Source organism: Chiloscyllium plagiosum, unplaced genomic scaffold (genome assembly GCF_037043375.1).
Source record: "Chiloscyllium plagiosum isolate Xiang-an unplaced genomic scaffold, Cpla_swu_hap1 HiC_scaffold_32, whole genome shotgun sequence".
Lineage (NCBI taxonomy): Eukaryota > Metazoa > Chordata > Chondrichthyes > Orectolobiformes > Hemiscylliidae > Chiloscyllium > Chiloscyllium plagiosum.
Window position 1 is genome coordinate 1,464,001 of NW_028270170.1, and position 16,511 is coordinate 1,480,511.

The 16,511-nt window shown below is 40.0% G+C and overlaps 1 protein-coding gene across 3 annotated transcripts in view; it reads left to right on the top strand.

Moving 5' to 3' along the window:
* Positions 1 to 16,511, top strand: part of LOC122539702 (zinc finger protein Aiolos-like) — a 228,060-nt gene that overhangs the window by 37,822 nt on the left and 173,727 nt on the right. For all 3 annotated transcript variants that reach the window (XM_043674701.2, XM_043674703.2, XM_087977701.1), the window contains exons 2-3: positions 401 to 452; positions 1,746 to 1,859. In XM_043674701.2, the coding sequence (XP_043530636.1) occupies positions 404 to 452; positions 1,746 to 1,859 (163 nt within the window). In that variant the 5' untranslated portion in view covers positions 401 to 403. The remainder of the gene's footprint in view (positions 1 to 400; positions 453 to 1,745; positions 1,860 to 16,511) is intronic.

A 16,511-nucleotide genomic window follows, 5' to 3' on the forward strand; every position in this document is an offset into this window, starting at 1 on the left:
CAGAGAGTTGTGAGAGCATAGAATGTGTTGCCAGCAGCAGTTGTGGAAGCGAGGTCATTGGGGACATTTAAGAGACTGCTGGACATGCATATGGTCACAGAAATTTGAGAGTTTGTACATTAGGTTTACCTCACATGAGGATCAATGGTAGACACAACATCGTGGGCTGAAGGGCCTGTTCTGTGCTGTACTGTTCTATGTTCTATTAATTTAGCAATGTAAAAAATGTCATTTATGACTTAAGAATTATCTAAAGTGTCTAGATTTGTTCATATTACCATGGTACAAAAATTTCTGTCCATTAATGACAGCACTAACTATCTTTAGTGTCATTAGTGATGTATTTAGAAAATATTAAGATTGGAAGTTATCTCCTAAATTTTAAAACTTTCTGTTTCAGAAAATGTCTGACGTGGGAACAGAAGAGATCCAAGAAAAGTCTCAACCAGAAGGTAATGCTGCCCTTACTTGAATTATTAGCGTGTTACTCTTGAAAATAATATCTGTTTAGGACACTCTCAACCTAAAGGCCTGAAATGTTTTAGAATAAGGATGTACTTACATTTGGAAACTCAACTGCTGGCGCCATCCTAACTCACTATCATTCTGTTTCAGAGGTGAATCTAGCTGAAAGTCATAGTCACACAGCAAAGAATAAAATTTTTGGTCCATTGAGTCTACGCTGATCTATCTGCACAAATCTCTCTTTCCAGCATTTGACCCATAACCTTTAATGTTATAACATTTCAAGTATTTATCCATGTACCTTTTTCAAAGTTGTAAGGTTTCCCACCTCAAGTACTCTCCCAGGCAGTGCATTCCAGACCCTATCATTCTCTGGGTGAAAAACATTTTCCTTAAATTCCCTCTAAATCTCCCATTGTTCACCTTAAAATTATGCCTCCTTGTTACTGACCCTTCAAGTAAGGGGAGCACCTGCTTTCTATCCACCTTGTCCATGCCCCTCATAATCTTATACACCTTTATCAGATCGCCACTCAGCTTTCTTTGATCTAAAGAAAACAACCCAGTCTTATCCAGCCTCTCAGGCAACATCCTGGTAACTCTCTTCTGCCCCCCCACCTCTTGTCTCTAGGTGGAGACTATTAAAATGTTAGCATTTTTAAAAAAAATAGTAATGGATGAAAGGGAGATAGTGCAGATGCTGGAAACCTGAGACAAAACGGAAAATGTTGTAAGTACTCAGGAAGGCATGCAGCATCTGTAGGGAGATAACTATTTAATATTTGGGATTGGTGTTCCTTTGTCAGAAATGTTTGTATCAAGCTTTAAACAAGAAGAGGGAGAAAAGTCACTCTGAATAAACAAAAGGGAAAGTCTGCCTGAAGAGATTAAATAATAGTAACAACAACAAAGGATAAGGTGGTGGTAATGGTACCAACAAAGCTAAGTAAGATGAACCAGAGGAATGGAAATGGGAAAAGCAGCATCATTATTAATAGCTGCCTCCTGAATAAAGGCATGCAAAGTTTATAATCTGAAATTGTTAATTTGTTATTGAGTGTAGAAAGTTTCTTAAAAAAAATCTATTTAAGGCCCAGAACTTTCATCTGACGTTACTACCACTTTTGTGCAAAAATATGATCAATGTTCTGATTTATCCGCCACTGGTAGGTAGTTAGTTCTATAAGTTTAAAACAGAAGGCGGCTGTTTTGGCGACTTTGATGTTTATATGTACACATTCCACAGTAATGTACATGAGGATATTTTTTATATTGTCTAGATGTTGAGACAATCCCCATTGTAAGAGAAGTTTCAGATCTCTCAAAGAAGAGTGATGTCTCTGACCCTCAGGAGCTTTGTGATCAAGAACATCTCAACACTAATACCATTGTTGGTAAGATCATAAATCAAATAAAAGAACCAACTTCTATCAGATTATTTTATCAGATGGTTGTCAGGATGTTTAATTCAATCTTGGTGGCATATATGGGCCCCTCTCAAGAACTGCCATCCATTAATGCTGCTTTATTGTTTAAAAGTAATTCAGTTAGTGAGGTGCATGTCCTTAGTTTATATGATACTCCCGCTATTAGCCTGTGTGAAACTTGGCAAAACTCACCCTGACTAGAATAAGTAGTTTACATAGTCAGATTAGGTCCTATGGAACTGGCCCTCAAAATTTAAGTATTTCTAAGCAATTGAATTTTGAAGTAACATAATGTGCTTGTTTTTGGCAATTTGGGCAGTTCTACATGTTATTCAGCTGAAGCCTCTGTATCATGTGTGGCCTGGCCTGGCCCATCAGTTTTGAATTGGACTTGGAAGACTCCTTGCATCGGGTGACACATGAGGCAGGCAAATTGCATGCTTTCATATGTTGTTTCCCCTGGGAAAAAAAAGTCACTAGCTTGAAGCCACAGGCAAAAACCTGAAGGGTGCTATTTTGAATCAAACATGACTGGTTGAGAATCTTCTCTGCCATTAATGCCTCTTGCAGTATTGGAAGGAATTATATGGTGTTCGTCAAGTTAATTACTTTTTAAAAATGTACACATGCTGGAAATTTGAAATAAAAACAAAGAATTGGAGAAACTCAGTTCTGAAGAAAAGTTACATTGGTCTTGAAATGTTAAATCTGTTTCACTTTCCACAGATGGTGCCAGACCAGCTGAGTTTGTCCTGCACCTGTTGTTTGTTAACCTTTTTACACCATATTTGGCCATTAGTTCCTGGAATGGTTAATTAACCTGAAACATCTGTCTTGGAGGCAGGATCACTACCTGGTGTGCCATAAGAGCACCTACTCTCTCTTGAACCAGGTTAAAATGAGTTATTTGATAATTGTGTGGCACTACAGAAATACCCATTCACCATCTATGTTTTGTTTTAAAAAGTTAATGTTTTTCAAAAGCAGAGGATCACGCTTTGAATTAGCACTCTTTGCTGTCTATATTACAAAAATATAAGTATGATATTAGAACTAAGAGGTTATAATTGTAAGGAAATTACAATTAGGGAATGGTGAGGAGTGACCTGATGAAAGTTAAGGATTTTACGGAGGACATACAGAAAATATATTTCCTCTTGAGGGATAATACAAAGTTAGAGATTATCAATATAAAACAGTCACTAATAAGCCCAATAGAGAATTCAATAGGAAGAACCTTCTATGGTGAGGATGTGAAACTCACTGTTCTATCAAGAAGTTAAACTGATAGAATTGTACAGCACAGGAGGCCATTATACATTTTATTATTTAAAAAAAAACTAATCTCATCTTACCTTTGGTCCTTTTGTCAATTACATGAAAGTAGAGAAGGCTCATGTGGAGCATTAGTACAGTGTAATCTTGAAAAATGTCCATATTACAGAGGAGGTGGTGTTGGATGTCTTGAAACATATAAAAGTGGATAAATCCCCAGTGCCTAATCAGGTGTCCCCCTTCTGTGGGAAGCTAGGTAAATGATAGTTGGGCCTCTTGCTGAGATATTTGTATCATCGATAGTCACAGGTGAGGTGCCGGAAGACTGGAGGTTGGCTAATGTGGTGCCACTATTTAAGAAAGGATGTAAGGAAAAGCCATGGAACTATAGACCAGTGAGCCTGACATCGGTGGTATGCAAGTTGTTGGAGAGAATCCTCAGGGACAGGATTTACATGTATTTGGAACGGCAAGGACTGATTAGGAATAGTCAGCATAGCTTTGGTGTGAGAAATCATGTCTCATGAGCTTAACTGAGTTTTTCTTTGAAGAAATAACAAAGAGGATTGATGAGGGCAGAGCGGTGGACGTGATCTATATGGAGTTCAGTAAGGCGTTTGACAAGGTTCCAATGGGAGACTGGTTAGCAAGGTTAGATCTCATGGATGGAATACAGGGAGAACTAGCCATTTTTTATACTGAACTGGCTCAAAGGTAGAAGACAGCGAATGGTGGTGGAGGGCTGCTTTTCAGACTGGAGGCCTGTGACCAGTGGAGTGCTACAAGGATCGGTGCTGGGTCAAGTACTTTCCGTCATTTATATAAATGGTTTGGATGTGAACATAGGAGGTATAGTTAGTAAGTTTGCAGATGACACCAAAATTGGTGGTTTAGTGGAGAGCGAAGAAGGTTACCTCAGTGTACAATGGGATCTTGATCAGAAGGGCCTATGGTCTGAGGAGTGGCAAATGGAGTTTAATTTAGATAAATGTGAGGTGCTGTATTTTGGAAAGCCAAATCTTAGCAGGACTTATGCACTTAATGGTAAGGTCCTAGGGAGTGTTGCTGAACAAAGAGATCTTGGAGTGCAAGTTCATAGTTCCTTGAAAGTAGAATCGCAGGTAGATAGGATAGTGACAAATGCATTTGGTATGTTTTACTTTATTGGTTAGAGCATTGAGTACAGGAGTTGGGAAGTCATGTTGCAGCTGTACAGGACACTGGTTAGGCCACTTTGGAATATTGTGCGCAATTCTGGTCTTCCTCCCATGGGATGGATGTTATGAAACTTGAAAGGGTTCAGAAAAGATTTACAAGCATGTTGCCAAGGTTGGAGGATTTGAGCTATAGGGAGAGGCTGAATAGGCTGGGGCTGATTTCCCTGGAATATTGGAGGCTGAGGAGTGACCTTATAGAAGTTTATAAAATCATGAGGGGCATGGATAGGATATATAGACAAAATCTTTTCCCTGGGGTGGGGGAGTCCAGAACTAGAGGGCATAGGTTTAGGGTGAGAGGGAAAAGATATAAAAGGGACCTAAAGGGCAACTTTTTCATGCACAGGGTGGTGTGGGTATGGAATGTGCTGCTAGAGGAAGTGGTGTAGGCTGGTACAATTACAGCATTTAAATGCATGTGGGTGGGTATATGAATAGGAAGGGCTTGGAGGGATTTGGGCCAAGTGCTGCCAAATGGGACTAGATTAAGCTAGGCTATCTGGGCAGCATGGACGAGTTGGACCGAAGGGTCTGTTTCCATGCTGTACTTCTCTCTAACTCTATGAATCAGTAGGGCTGAATGGCCTGTTTCTCTGCTATAAATCCTTTAAACAGTGTTAATTGGAAGCCAGTCCTAAATGATTCTCGTTCTTATTTCTGAGTTTACTATAACCCTGTTTGTACAGTTAGTGTTTGGTCTCGGTTGTGGAAATATTAGAAACTTTCACCAGATTTTCAGTGAGTTTCTTTACATCATACCAGTGTAAGATAGCACTAAGCACAGCAAAACAAAGAAAACTGGACATCTTGATCTTGCTACCACTACTGATATTTGAGTGGCTGCTTCCATACTTACAGACTGAACTTTCCTGGTTCAGCCAGGAACCTGGAAGTGACTGTTTTGGGACACTATTTGTGACCCTGCCAGAGGGCATCAATTAACAGGATTAGGAATTCTGATGAAGGGCTTCTGCCCGAAATGTTGATTTTCCTGCTCGTCAGATGCCGCCTGACCTGCTGTGCTTTTCCAGCACCACTCTAATCTTGACTCTGATCTCCAGCATCTGCAGTCCTTACTTTTGCCTGGCATCAATTAAAGGCAATCTCCAAGAGATCTAATCCATTGAGGACAGTGTTTGGACCAGTGAGATGTGAGCCGAACAGGAGAACTTGCATTAAAATTTAACTGGCAGAATAACACAGAGACAGGCATATGTTACGCAGCTAGGGAGATGTTGGCATTGTGGTATGTCACTGTCTGAGACAAACGTTCAGGATACATGGGTTTGAATTGCACCGTGGCAATTGGTGAAATTTAAATTTGATGAAATTTTGAATTAGAAGCTGGTGCACGGGTGATCATGTAGCAATTTTTGATTGTCATTAAAACCTATCTGGTTCACTCATGTCCTTGGGGAAAGACTCCACACCCACAACAATGTGGTTGACTTCTAACTATCCTCTTGAAGTAGTGTAAAGAGCCAGTCAATTAAAAGACAATTACAGATGGGCAACAAATACTGACCTTGCCAGTGATGCCTACTTCCTATGCAGGAATAAAGAAAAAGATTACCTGGATTATGGTTTTTCCACTATTGCTGCCAAAACCCTGTTTGTAATGCCCCATTATGGTCAAGATATGGAGGTACCGGTGTTGGACTGGGATAGACAAAGTTAAAAATCACACGACATCCGGTTATAGTCCAACGGTTTATTTGGAAGTGCAAGCTTTTGGAGCGCTGCTCCTTTATCAGGTATCTAGTGGAGTCTGCTCCTACTCTGCTATCTACCTGAGGAGCAGTGCTGCAAAAGCTTGCACGTCCAAATAAACCTGTTGGACTATAACCTGGTGTTGTGTGATTTTCAACATTATAGTCAATTTTGCCTAATCTGTTTACATGAGACCCGTAAAGTTAAGTTCTATTGTTTCAGAGAAATTGGCTTCACAAATATCATTTTAAGAGGTGAGATTAGAAAAGAAGAATATTCATAAATTGCAGCTGATTTGAGCTGTGGAGTTGAGAGATGTAATGAAAAAACAAGAGTCACTCCAGGACATGATTATTGTTGGAAAAAATAAAATGCAGAACAAGGATATCCTGGAAGTAGTGACTAGGTGACGCAAACTTTGATTAAAGAGTGAAGATTAATTAGGAAATTGGAGGCCATGATAGTTAGGCTTTCAGGACAGTTTTGCAAAATTAAGAAAGTATGCATTAGAGAAGGAGCCTGCAGCAGGTTTTGATTTTAGTGTTGGGAGTTAATGACACAGAAGAGAAATCAATGGTCTGAAGTTCTGCTCCGAAGCTGAGACAGTAGAGTTTGTAAATTTCTTAGCTCTGCAAACAGAGATGGTATTATACTGATAATGTCACTGGAATAATAATCCAGAGACCCAGGCTAAAACTCTGCACACATGGGTTTAAATACCACTGCGGTAGATAGTGAAATTTGACTTCAATAAAATTTACAATTTAAAGCTTGTCAAATAATAACAATATAATCTTTCTTGATTGCTGTAAAAATCCATCTGGTTTACCAAACCCCTTTGGGAAGGATATGGATCCTTACCCAGTCTGTCCCACATGTGATTCCAGACCCACAATCAAATGGCTGAAATGGCCTAGCAAACTACACAGCTGCATGAAACTGTTAGAAAGTCAAAAGAAAGGAATTGAATTGGATCTACCATTCATCATCAGTTGAAGCACTGAAATCAACAATGGCAAACTCAGCCCTGTCAACCCTGTAAAGTCCACCATTTTACCATTTGGCTTGTGCCAAAATTGGGAGAGTTACATCATGAAGAAGGGCTTATGCCCGAAACGTCGATTCTCCTGTTCCCTGCATGCTGCCTGACCTGCGCTGTTCCAGCAACACATTTTCAGCTCTGATCTCCAGCATCTGCAGACCTCACTTTCTCCTCAGGAGTTACATCATGGACTGACAAGCAAAGTCACAGCATCATAGGTTACAATGTACCAGACACAACCAGCACCATTCCTTTGTTTTCCTGCCTTACTTTTTTTTTTAGATTACTTACAGTGTGGAAACAGGCCCTTCGGCCCAAAAAGTTCACACCGACCCGCTGAAGCGCAACCCACTCAGACCCATTCCCCTACATTTACCACTTCACCTAACACTACGGGCAATTTAGCATGGCCAATTCACCTAACCTGCACATTTTTGGACTGTGGGAGGAAAACGGAGCAAACCCACACAGGCACAGGGAGAATGTGCAAACTCCTCACAGTCAGTCGCCCAAGGTAGGAATTGAACCCGGGTCTCTGGCACTGTGAGGCAGCAGTGCTAACCACTGTGCCACTGTGCTGCCTTACTGACAGGATCCATCAAGTAGAAGTGGCAGCACTTTGGGCAGGTTGTTGCCTTGGGCGTCCTTAACATTGCTGCCAATCAAGCCCTCTATTCACCATTAATATAAGTATTTTCATTCAATCACCAAAATGGCATTTGATCTCCTTTAGTACAACCATTCACAGTAAATGATTTCATCAAGCTTCCCTAATGAACTCAAAATAACCTGCTTAAAGTGGCAAACATTTAAATTGTAATCTGGAATTATAACCTTTTTCATTAAAACATTCACACTCAACACAAAAGACAACTGACTTTGTAGAGATGATGTTTGAAAGAAACATCATTTGGAAAATAAAAACACCCGTGTTGGCCAAGTTTCTGAAAATAAGAGAGAATTTGATGAATTCTCACAGGTTTTATTATTGATAAAATTGAATTTGCTGGCAGCCATAGACTGATGAAAGCTCTTTTGTTTGGATTGAAATGAACTTGGCTATAAGTTCAGAGTTCTCCTTTCCGGAGTTTATACAGGAGCCAGAAATACTGATATTTGGAAATTTTATCCAATTCCAAGAAGTTCCTGTTGAAAGAAAAGGGAGAAAGAAACTTGCAGCTTCTGGGGTTCTCTTCCTTGTGACTACATCCATCTGTGAAAAGAGAAACAAAGCTCAGAAAGGGTTGCTAGGCAACCATGAGCAAAGAGGCTTTTGTATTGGTCTTCACTACAGAAGATAAAAAGTTGGTGAGTCAGGAAATGGCATGGAAGGAAGAACTCAGGAATTACTACTACCAGAGAAGTAGTACTGGGTAAATTGTTGAGCTGCAGGTTGACAAGTGCCTTGGTCTTGATAGACTGCATTCTAGTATCTTAAAATATGTCAGTACTGAATTAGTTGATGCATTGGTTTTAATTTTCCAAAACTCCCTGGATTCTGGGAAGGTCCCATTAGATTACATGATAACAATGTGAATTCTTTATTCAGAAGTGGAGGGAGACAGAAAGCAGGAAAGTACAGACCAGTTAGCTTAACATCTATCAGAGAGACAATGTTAGAAGCTATTGAGAAGAAAATTATAGCAAGAGACTTAGATACATTTATGGTAATCAGGCAGTGTCAACCTTTGTGAAGGGGAAATCATCTATAAACAATTTATTGAAGTTCTTTGAGAAGTAAGATATGCTGTGAATGAAGGAGAACCAGAGAGGTACTGAACTTGAATTTTAAAAGGTATTTGACGAAAGACCAGTTGAAAGATTAGAAATAATAAAAGCTCAGATAGGGTGTAGAATATTGGCGTGGCTAGAAGATTGGCTGGCAAACAGGAAGCAGAGAGTGAGAGCATGAATAAGTCTCTTTTAGGTTGGCAAGATGTAACAAATGTGTCGCTAGGATCTGTGTTGGGATCTCAACTGTTCACAGTTTATGCAAATGACTTGATGATATGGTTGCAAAATTTGCTGATGACAGATAGGTAGGAAAGTAAGTTGCAAAAGGACGTCAAGAGGCTACATGATTAGATAAATTAAGTGAATGAGCAAAGGTCTGAAAAGTGATGTATCATGTGGGAAAATAGAAACTGTCCATTTTGTCAGAATAAAAAAAAGCATATTACTTAGATGAGAAGAACTTGCAAAACTCTGAGATGCAGAGGGATCAGGCTGACTTCACGCATGAATTGCAAAGTGTTTGTATGCAGGTGCAACAAGTAATTTGGAAAGCTTGTGAATAATATCAAGAGATTATCAAGGCTGGCAATTCTATTGTAAATAATTCGGGCACAAATCAAGAGCACGGAATACAGGGAGAACTAGCCATTTGGATACAGAATTGGCTCAAAGGTAGAAAACAGCGAGTGGTGGTGGAGGGTTGCTTTTCAAACTGGAAGCCTGTGATCGGTGCTGGGTCCACTACATTTCGTCATTTATATTCATGATTTGGATATGAACATAGGAGATATAGTTAGTAAGTTTGCAGATGACACCAAAATTGGAGAAAGTGGATAGCGAAGAAGGTTACCTCAATATACAATGGAATCTTGATCAGATGGGCTAATAGGCTGAGTGGCAGATGGAGTTTAATTTAAATAAATGTGAGATGTTGCATTTTGGAAAGCCAAATAAGGGAAAGATCTGTATACTTAATGGTAAGGTCCTGGGAACTATTGCTGAACAAAGAGACCTTAGCGTGCAGGTTCATAGTTCCATGAAAGCAGAGTTGCAGGTAAATCGGATAGTGAAGGCGGTGTTTGGTATGTTTTCCTTTATTGGTCAGAGCATTGAGTATAGTACTTGGGAGGTAATGTTGCAGCTGTGCAGGACATTGGTTAGGCCACTTTGGAGTATTGTGCACAATTCTGGTCTTCCTCCTGTTGGAAGGATGTTGTGAAACTTGAAAAGGTTCAGAAAAGATTTATAAGGATGTTGCCAGGATTGGAAGGTTTGAGCTATAGGGAGAGGCTGAATAGGCTGGGGCTGTCTTCCCTGGAGCATTGGAGGTTGAAGTGTGACCTTATAGAGGTTTATAAAAGCAATAGGGGCATGGATAGGGTAAATAAACAAGCTCTTTTCCCTCTGTGGGGGGGGAGTCCAGAACTGGAGGGCATAGGTTTGGAGTGAGAGGTGAAAGATTTAAAAAGGGACGTAGGAGACTTTTTCACACAAAGGGTGGTGTATGTATGGGATGAGCTGCCAGAGGAAATGGTGGAAGCTGGTACAATTACAACATTTAAAAAGGCATCTGGATGGGTATATGAATAGGAAGGGTTAAGGGATATGGGTCAAGTGCTGGCAAATGGGACTAGATTAAGTTAGGATATCTGGTTACATGGACAAATTGGACCAAAGGGTCTGTTTCCATGCTGTACATCTCTATGTCTCTATGGTGGAATAATCTTCACTTGTCTGAATGAGTGCAGCTCTAATAATACAAAAGCTCAATATCCTCCAGATAAAGCCACCCACTTGATTACCACCAATATTCATTCCCTTCAATGCTGACACACTTCAGTACAGTCTGTACTGCTTATAAGACATGCTGCAGCAGCTGACCAAAGTTCTCCTGACAGCACCTTACAGACCCTTGATCTGTACCACCTACAAAGACAAGGGCAGTTAAAGTGTGGGAACAATAGCACCTGCAAGTTTCCTTTGAAGCCACTCACCATCCTGACTTGAAAATATATCGCCATTTCTTCATTTTCTTTACATCGAAAGCTTTGAACACCCTCACAGTACTGTGGATTCCATGGTCTGCAGCAGTTCTAGAAAGCAGCTCATGATCACTTTCCAAGGTTAATTAAGGATAGGCAATAATTGCTTAACTAGTTGGTGTTGACACCATCCATTGAATGAATTTAAAAAAATTGACTTTGGGAGAAAAGGACCCCAGATTGTCTAATTTATGTTCTGATGCATGGGTTAAGATATTAAGAGAAGTCAGGCTGCAGCCCCCAAAGAGAGTTCACTGGTAGCTACAGGGGATGTCAGCAGTACGAAAGCATGTTGTGGGAAGTTGTAGTTATTAACCTCATACTGCAAAATTCTCTATCCACCACCCCAACTGAATTCATGCTATGTTATGCCAACAAATGTCCCTCTACTTACCTCAATGTCTCCCATGCCATCTATATCAATCTGCATCCGTCCACCCAAACTCCATGTCCCTTCACAGTCCTGTGCCATCTCTTCCCAACCCATGCTTGCTACCTTTTTTCCCTTAATGCCCTCTACTCTGACTCACCCTTGGCAGACCACAGTGACCCAGGTGAGATTAGTAAACTCCTGAACTGCACATAAAAAAAATTTGTATTCATGGCCCATGTGAAAGATTTTATTTAGCACTTTGTTACGACACAGGGTAAACTCTCCTGCTGAATTTAAACCAGCAACACAGAAAAGATCTATCCCATATAGTAATATGAAAATTCGAGAGGCCAAGAACTATCTAAAGTAAAAATTAACAACTTTATTTCTTAAAGTATAACAGAATAATTATCTAACAACTATTTACAACTCCTTCCTCTAACCTATCTTTTACCTTCCCCTTCTACAATACTAGTCCAATAAAACCAGAGATTAAAGATTTACAAAACAAAAACCTCTTATCTCAAAATCAGGCATCTTTTGGTTCTTCTGTTTTCTGGTCGTCTTTTCTTCTTCTTGGGGATTCTGCTTCATAGGTTACTGATCTCTAAAGGTAGCTTTAAGAGAGCTATTTTTCAGGCAGTCTCTACATGCTGGCTTGGCAGTTCTCCTCCCAACTGTTCAATTTTCCCCGGTCTTATACCTCCAAAGCATTGGATTGTGTCACTGGCTTTTAAGAGTGTCAATATACTAAATTTAAACTTGATTGGAGTTTGGTATTTTTGAGGGGTATAATTTAAACTGATTATCTAATTCGAATCTGTTTTTGTCTCCAAGTAACCAGCTACACTAGCTACCTCAGTAGCTGGAGCACCTGTTACATTGTGGCTTATTGAGAACACTTGGTGCTTGTCATTACTAGCTTTTAATTCTTAAAGGTACAGTACACACATCTTCATAATACCTCCCCCCTTAAGAAAAAAATGAACCATCATTTTTGAAAGGATGGCTTCATTTTTTTTAAAAACGCACTACCCTAATGTACAGATATTTTTAATATAAGTTCACCTTAACATCATATACAAAATTAAATACAAATTTCATCAAAACTCAGTTAAATCTGTGATAACGCATCTGTGATTACATTCTTACGACATGCAACATGTATGATTTTTAAATTAAAAGTCTGTAACATAAGACTCCAATGAAACAGTCTCATATTCTTGTCTTGAAAGTGTTCTAAGAATGCAGATAGATTGTGATCCATGTACACAACAGTCTCTGACACATTGTTCGTGACATACCCATTAAAATATTGTAATGTCAGTACCAAACTCAATAGTTCCTTTTCGATTGTGGATATTTCCTCTGGTGGAGATTGATCTTTGAAAAATAACCAACTGGCAGTTCAATCCCATCCTCATCTTCCTGTGGGAATACAGCTCCAACTCCTATGTCACTAGCATTGATGGCGACTTTAAAAGGTTTTGAAAAGTTTGGTGTAGCTCAAACTGGTTTGGTGGTTATTATTGATTTCAAATGGTCAAATGCCTCCTGGCATTGTTCTGTCCACTGAAACTTTGTGTTCTTCTTCAGCAAATCGGTTAACAGTGCTACTACACTGCTGAAGTTTGGAACAAAATTCCAATTGAATCCGCCGAGTCCTAAGAATCAAAGCACCTATTTCTTAGAGATTGGTCATGGAAATTCCTCGATGACCTTAGTCTTTGCGATCCGTGGGGTCACCCTTCCATAACCGATGTTATGTCCCAAGAACGTCACCTCTGCTTTCGCGAATCCAGTTTTATTTAAATTTATCACCAGTTTTGTGTCTCGTAGCTGTTAAGATCACTACATCGTCCAAAAAGACTGCACAGTTTGTTAACCAATCCACAACTCTGCTCATGAGTCTTTGGAATGTGGTGGGTGTGTTCTTCATTCCAAAGGGCATCACTTTAAATGGATATAGCCCACTTGGGGTTACAAACGCAGAAATTTTTTTCGCTGTCTCTGATAAAGGTACCTGCCAGTAACCATGCAGTAAGTCCAACTTGGTGATGTAACTGACTTGTCCGACTCTCTCAATACAGTCCTTCAATCTAGGAATTGGATAGGAGTCTAATTTTGTTACGGCGTTGACCTTCTGATAAACTGTACAGAGTCGTTGAGTCCCGTCTGGTTTGGGAATTAAGACGATCAGCGTACTCCACTCACTCTGGCTTGGTTCAATTATATTCTCAGAGCATGGCTTCCACCTGGACCTGTTTGGCTTTGAAATGATTAAGCCAATAGGGCTGTCGTTTTATCGGAGCAGTATTCTCTATGTCTACTTCATGTACAATAGCATTTGTCCTCCCCAGCTGATTCTTACATATGTCCTTATACTGCAGTAACAAATCTTTCAACTGCATTCTATGCTCCTGAGACAGATAGCTTACTAACCTATCCCACTCCTCAAGGACGACTTCATTTTTTAATCTATTTTGAGGCACATCAAAATCCACATCATCTGGATTTGATTCCTTACTCTGCAGGGCAGTAACTCGCACCAGTTTCTCCAGTTCTTTGTATATTACAGTTTCAACATGTTCACATGACATATCAGATATCTTTTTTCCTATCTGGTATCTTTACTAAATAGTTCACCTGATTCAACTTTTTCTCAATTTAATAGGGACCACTAAACCTGGCTTTGAAGGGATCTCCTATCAGTGATAACAGTACTAACATATCATCCACTCGGGAAATGTCTGAGCCTCACAGCTTTTGTCTGCCACCTGCTTCATTCTACACTGTGCCCTCCTTGGGTGCTGTTTAGCTAACTCACCTACTCTAGTTAATCTCTCCCTCACCTCTGATACATAATCTAAGTGTGAGATCTCTGGCTTGGTTCTGTCAATTTTTCTTTAATTAATTTCAGTTCATGACGAAATATTAACTCGAAGGAATGAACTGTGTAGATTCATTTGGGGCAAACAATACGAATGGGGTACCTTTATCCCAGTCATTCGGGTAATCCTGACAGTATGCTCTCAACATGGCCTTCAAGGTCTGATGCCACCTTTCTAAAGCTCCCTGGGATTCAGGATGATACACACTGGATTTAAAGTGCTGCATACCTAAGTTAGCCATAACTTTACACCTTAGCAGTAAAATTTGACCCTTGGTCTGACTGAATCTCTCTGGGTAGCCCATACTGTGTGAAGAAAGCTACTAACTTCTCTACTAACCTTTTTGCCTTGATACTCTGTAATGGAATTGCCTCTAGAAATCTGGTAGACACATCCATTATGGTTAATAAGTACTGGTTCCCACTTTTAGGGGACCTACACAATCAATTATAACCTGTTTGGAAGGTTCTTCAAATGTGGGAATTGGCAACAAAGGTGCTGGTTTTATTATCGCCTGTGGCTTACCTACCATTTGGCAGATATGACACGTACAGCAAAAGTTAACCACATCCTTGTGCATTCCAAGCCAATAAAATATTTTTGTACCTTAGCCTGAGTCTTTCGTACCCCTTGGTGACCTCATACAGGTAGTTCATGTGCCACCCATAACATCACCTGTCTGTACGCTACCGGCAACACAATCTGGCACACTTTGGCCCATTTCTCCTCTGCACTAACCTGCTGTGGTCTCCATTTCTGCCTTAGGATTCTAATCTTTCAGATAATAACCCTCCGGAATATTCTCTACCTCCTTTTCACAGTACGCATCCACATATATATATATTTTATTATCTTATCTTGCTATTGCAAGTCCTTTAGCTGTTCAGGACTAAACATTTCTCTGACCCTCTGCCTGTTCAGGTTTTCCCTGCACCATTACGTCAAACAGGGTACCCGCTGATAGAACCTTACTCCTTCATCTTTCTCTTTACTTTTCACTTCATGATGTGACTTCTTATAGTGGAATCTGGTTACCACAGAATCTGGGAAAATATCAGGATATTTCTGTTTTAACTCCTCAGTTTCTTGTTCTTCCTTGGGCTTCTCCATAACAAGGGATATCACTCCCGCCTTGGATCCTACCAAATCATTGCCAAGAACAAACTGAATTCCTGGAAGTAACACTCTGTCCGTCACTCCCACTGTAACTTCCCCAGTCTTGAGTTGGCACTCCAACCTGATCTTATGTAGGAGAACACTACATTTCTGTCCATCTATCCCACAAATTACCACATTCTCAGATAACAGATCAGAAAGTGTGCATATTCGTTCATTTCTTACTATCAGCGATTGGTTAGATCCTGCATCTCTCAAAATGATAACTTCTTGTCCTTCTTCCCCTGTTCTTTCCGAGTAAACTTTACCCAGAGGTGAATTATTTGTGGGAGATCAGGTACTAACTCCATACCCAGCCCCTAGCTAGGCTGTGCACATTCCTGCAGCTCCTCGGCTCTTCTTGGGATCTCCTTTACTACCTTCACTAATACCACTGGCTCAGCTTCTTTTACCATTTCTTTTCCCATGGTGCCTTTCTTTAATGACCAGCACTGTGACTTTGTGTCCCATTTTACCACAGTGGAAACACCTGAGGCCTTTTACCTACTTTCCATCCACTTGGGCTTCTTTTTTATCTGTGGTAAATTCTTACCAGTGCTCTCTACTCTTGGTTTCATAATGTAGGACCTCCCCTTCTCTCAACTTCTATTCCTTACAGAACGAAATTCTGGCTGGAAGCTTGTCTTATGCACCAACATGTATTAATCTGCTAATTCTGCTGCCCTTCTCACTTCCTGAACTTTCTGTTCCTCCTCGTGAACTCTTACCATTTCTGGAAGTGAGTTTTTAAACTCCTCCAGCAAAATAATCTCTTACAGCCTCAAAGGTCTTATCTATTTTCAAAGCATGCACCCATTGATCAAAATGACTAGTGTTCAATTCTTTTGAACTCAACATAAGTCTGACCTGGTTCCTTCTTTGTGTTTCTGAACCACTGTCTATTTGCCTGTACCAACTCATAAGCACTTAAAATAGCCTGTTTAACCTCTTCGTAATCTCTTGACCCCTCATCTTAGTGCGGCAAATACCTCACTAGCACTGTCTACCATTTTAGTCTGAACTAGCATTACCCATACATCCTCTGACCACTCCATCTGCCTAGCCAATTTTTCAAATGAAATAAAGGTGGCTGCAACATCTTTTCATCAAAATGTGGCAGAGTTTTACATATTTATATATATCGCTACCTTTTTAAAATCTCCATCCTGTTAACCTGACT